At 42.8% G+C, this 4,879-nt stretch overlaps 1 protein-coding gene across 1 annotated transcript; it reads left to right on the forward strand.

Annotated features, from left to right (window-relative positions):
• Window positions 1–397: 397 nt before the first annotated feature.
• Tchhl1 (trichohyalin-like 1) lies at window positions 398–3,624 on the forward strand. The gene is made up of 3 exons (NM_027762.3): window positions 398–452; window positions 1,121–1,282; window positions 1,776–3,624. The coding sequence occupies exons 2-3, from the start codon at window positions 1,142–1,144 to the stop codon at window positions 3,549–3,551; spliced, it is 1,917 nt and encodes a 638-aa protein (NP_082038.2). The 5' UTR covers window positions 398–452; window positions 1,121–1,141; the 3' UTR covers window positions 3,552–3,624.
• Window positions 3,625–4,879: the final 1,255 nt, after the last annotated feature.

Below are 4,879 nucleotides of genomic sequence, written 5' to 3' on the forward strand. Positions count from 1 at the left end.
ACTGCAGGCAGAGGGAGGAATCAGATGACTTCAGAGGTCCCTGCCAGCCTTATGATTTGTCAACCAGAAATATAATTATGTCCTCGGGTTAAGAACAGAAAGATTAGACGAAAACAAGTCTCTTTTGCCACCCTGAAGCCCTGGAAATACTTTCAAAACTATAAGCTCCCAAAGCTATCAGTACATGGAAAAGAGATCTTTCCTCTTCTTTTTAATGAATCTGATAAGGCTTAACTGAAGCAACCTAAAGGAGGAATCATCCCAGGGAGAGCTGAAGGCAGAGAAGGAGGAGGACTGGGTTTGGTGGTGATGAATCAGGTCATTACACCCAGAGGGTGTCTCCTTCTAACTAAGCAATTAGAGACTCAATAAAAAGGTCCCAGTGCCTGCATGGCTCACAGCCCGCTGCCCCACATTGCCCCACATTCCGCTTGCTCTCACTCCTGAACGAGGTAAGTCTCATAGGCTCCAGTATCTCTGGGCTCTGCTGTTGCTGCTTGCCTTGCTTATACAAGAGACTTGTGGAGACTGTGCCGGTGGCTCGGAGAGAAGCCAACCCTTTTCAGAATGTTATGCTGGGAGTCCTGCCATCCAAGATGTGGTCTTTCAAAGAATATAAAAATGTATACCATAAATTCTACTTAATAAGTCATGGGACTCAGATTTATATTAAAATGTAAAGATAGATTAATTTAAATGCTGACTAATGAGGTAGGGTCAGGACTTTTATTATCACTGAGTTCTCTGGAACATTGTGATTTGATCAAAATGTGTTATACAAGGTTGGTTTTCTGAACATAACTTCTCTTTCTTCCAAAAACTTTATTAATTTGATAGTTATATGCTCCTTCTTAGCAGATGAGGCTAGACTGACTCAAGGTGAGAAGAAAAAAGATGGACACTCTCAGAGGGATTCAGAGGTTTAACTCCCCCCTCCCCCAGCTTCATTTGTGTGTGTTAATGCTTAGGTTTGAATTCTTTTCTTTTCTTTCTTTTTTTCCCCTCTGTTCTTGACAACACAACACATGAGTGTTCCCACAACACATGAGTGTTGCTGTTTATCACAGCACAGAGTAAAGTGTCTGTTCTAATACCTACCAGACCCTGTTCTTTCTTGTAGCCCCTTTCTGAGTTTGCAAAGATGCCAAGGCTCCTGAGAGGTGTCTTCTGTGTCGTTGAGATATTCCACAAGTACGCCATTGAGGATGGCGGCAACCAGGCAACACTGACCCGCACAGAGCTGAGACAGCTCCTTGAGGGAGAAATTGGGGACTTCCTTCAGGTGAGCAGGTCACTCTTCCCCCCACTTGCCACTTTGTAACCCAAGCAGAATGAGCACAAAGGCTATCTGTCCCTTTGCACTTGGCTAACCAGCTCTCTGCTTTCAGCGACCTTTGAACATTTTTTTCCTCTTTCTAGTCTCAGCTGCCTCTCCTATGAAATCGCTTAGTCAGTCATACAAAGAAATGAAGGTTACCATTATGCAACTGTTGCTTCATCAAGGCAGACCTCTGCACCGAGTCACAACCTTATGCTTCTAACTCAGCACACATGTGATGTAATTGCTAGTGTTAGGCTTAGTGCTGAGATGAAAAAATGGACCCAGAATCAATGGGTTCTCACTGTTTAAGGCTATTTCACTGTTAAAAGGTTAAAAAAATTTTTTTAAAGATAAGGTTAAAAAATTTTTTTAAAAGATTCTCAGGAAACATGAAGATATTCAGAATACATGACCCCCTGTGAATAAACTTAGTTTTCTTTGTGTTTACATACAGCCACATGTCTTTCATGCTGTGGAGAGAAAGTTGAACCTTCTGAATTTTGACAGAGATGGTACCATCAGTTTTGAGGAATTTGTTCTTGCAATCTTCAGCTTATTGAATCCCTCTTATTTTGACATATCATTACTAAATTCAGAACCAAGACTGATGTCTAAATCAGAGAAGATAGATGCTGTGGATTTGGGGGCAATTGGTGGAAACATTCAGCAGGTAGTAGGGGTTGGGCCAACTCAAGAAAGGCTCATATTTCCATCAGAAATGGCATCATCAGGTCAGCCCAGCAATGAAGAAGGTGAGGTAGGTGATGAGCCTATGGTGAGCCCATGTGAAGACATTAAGACCCACAGCCTGCCAAGAAATGTGTCTGAGCCAAATGACCCTGAGAACCAACAGCCAAAAGAAGATGCTCAGGAAGTCGCACAAAATGTACCAGCAACTGAATATGATGGAGTCCAATTTAAGAGAAATACAGTAGTCGAAGTACCCAAACAGAGCACCAGTCCAACACAGGAGATCCCAAGAGAAAGAAGTAAACCATCCAGGAGGCTAAGTGACACCAAGATAAGTGACCATATGATTCAGAGGCCAACTGAAGATGAGGAACATACTTCTACAACACAAGATCCATTCCTGCAAAAAAGAGACAAAGCCACCGGGTCAGAGAACACTGATTTGTCAGTAGTAGCTGCTACCAGGAAATCATCTCAAACACAGGAAATTTTTGAGCCTATGGATGATACTAAACTATCTGAGGCTCAAGAAACTGGAAAGGATGCTGGCAGAATACCACCTGAAACAAATTTAGAGGAGCCCAAAGCTGATGCTAAAGTAGCTGAGAGCCACGGATTGCCAGCACAAGAAAGAGAACACAATACAAGGGACCAGTCTGTTCAAAGCCGGAGCAGAAATGTTTCAGAAACATCTAGTAGAGGAGAACAGGAGGGGGAGTGGAAAGAACATGAAAGAATAACTCTATCCCCAACAGCAGATGCTGAAACACAGGATGAGAAGTGTCAAGAATTTCCAGGATCATGGAGGGAAAACGATGCCAAAAAGGACTCTGCTGCAAAAGATCCAAGTTCTGAAGAAGGAAATCAGAATCTCCCTGAAATTAAGGAAGATTCTGTCTCAGGAAAAGAAGCAAGACACAGTGAGGAAGACACAGTATATGCATTTGAAATCAACAAAAACAGCCCTGCAGCTGAAGAGACATTGGAAACAAGAGAAAGGTCCCAGGAGCTGGCACCACTTGAGAAGCAATCTCAAAGAAAAAAGCACAGGGCCACCAGGATTCAGGACAAGCCGGTCAGGAAGGAGGACCACAATGAGGGAGAAGATTCTGAGTTATCACTTACACAGAGTGATGAGGGCTTTTGTGAAATTCCCAACAGCCTGGCTCCAGAGGTAGGTAAGAGCAGCTCAGAGATAGCTGAACCACATGTACCAGAGGATTCACAGAGTCAGATAGACCACCATGGAGATGCTAAGCAAGAAAGTCACACTAACAACCCAGATCCCCAGAAGCAGGGAGCACCAGGTGAGAGCAGCAGAGAGCAGGAGGCAGTAGTGCTGTCAATCCAAGAAGATGGGCAGCTCCCAGAGGGACAGGAACAGTCTGCCAGAGATGGTCTGCATGATGGTCTGAGCTCAAGGACCAAAGGAGGCCCAGGGGCAGCTGTGGAGCCCAGTGAGGGAGAGGAGGTACAGGAGGCCACAGCAGGGAGAGAAAACAGGAAAGCCCTAGAGGCAGAGAGTTTGGAGGCCCAGTGAGTCTACTGAATGTTGATCTGTTTGGCTTGATGGATACTTGGATTAAACTCGATAATTAAATAACTTGATGATCAATTTCTTTTGTTGGTTCATTTCTTCCTTCATTTTCCATTTTCCCATGGAAACACTGAACGGAAACAAACACAATCAGTTACTTGTATTTTGGTTTTTGTTTTCTTCTGAATACGATAATTAGAGAATGATGCCCTTGATCTTAGCAATGGCCCAGGAAGAGTTATAATGTTTTCTGAAGCCTCCTTCTCTTGGCATTCTGCTCTAATATTTTTTTCAATTTAATTTAAAAGTAATTTTTTAGGAAACTTAAAATTCAAGAATATGCCTTCTCCACCTCTCTCCACTTTTGGCTTTTTCTGAGGTTTTGTTTTGGTTTGTTTTGTTTTTTGGAGAGGAGGGAGGTAAGGGTGTTTATACACACATGGAGATCAGATAGAGATAGGATGTGTTCTTTAATTGTTCTCCTTATTTTGAGAGGTCAAGGTCTCTGATTGAATCTGGGACTCATCAGTTTAGCTAGACTGGCCAGGAGTCCCCAGGGACTGACCAAGAGCCTTATATCTTTGTTCCTTAGTTAGTTCGTGGGATTACAGGTAAGGGGCCAGCTCTGGCTTTGCACATGAGTATTGGGGATCTTAGCTCCAATCCTCATGCTTATATGGCTGGCACTGTAACAACTGAGCTGGCTCCCAGCGCCTAGTTCTTCACATTCTACCCTCAAATATAAAGATTACCCTACCTGATAAAAACAATCTTAAATAACCAAATGACAAGAGATAACACCCTGCCATAAACGCACGCACACACACACACACACACACACACACACACACACACAAGAGCATAAGTTTATCAGCAACTTTATCACAATAAATTCATGAGAGAGATTATACTGATGGCCAATATTCATTTTGCTACAGTTTAGATCTGGAATGCTCCTCCAAGTGCCACATGGTAAAAACAAAGATGTGAAACTCTAGTCTCCCCTCTCTTTGCCTTATACCACGAGCACTTTGCCCTGATGTAGGTGCTTGCCGTGATGTATTGGCATGCACAGGCCCAGAAGCGAAACACCATGTGGTCATGCACTGATACTCTGAAAATGATGAGCCAAAAGAAACATTTTCCATAAGTTATTTGTTATAGTAATTGAAAGTTGACTCACACATATGAAATCTCCATGGAAAAGCACATTAAAATAATTGTATTACCTTATAAAGATTTCTTATGTATGCACATCTGTGTGTGTCTGTTACATGTGTGAGGATACTCTTGAAGACCAGAAGAAGACATTGATAGCCTGGAACTGGAGT

The sequence above is a fragment of the Mus musculus genome, chromosome 3 (assembly GCF_000001635.26).
Source record: "Mus musculus strain C57BL/6J chromosome 3, GRCm38.p6 C57BL/6J".
Taxonomy (NCBI): Eukaryota; Metazoa; Chordata; class Mammalia; order Rodentia; family Muridae; genus Mus; species Mus musculus.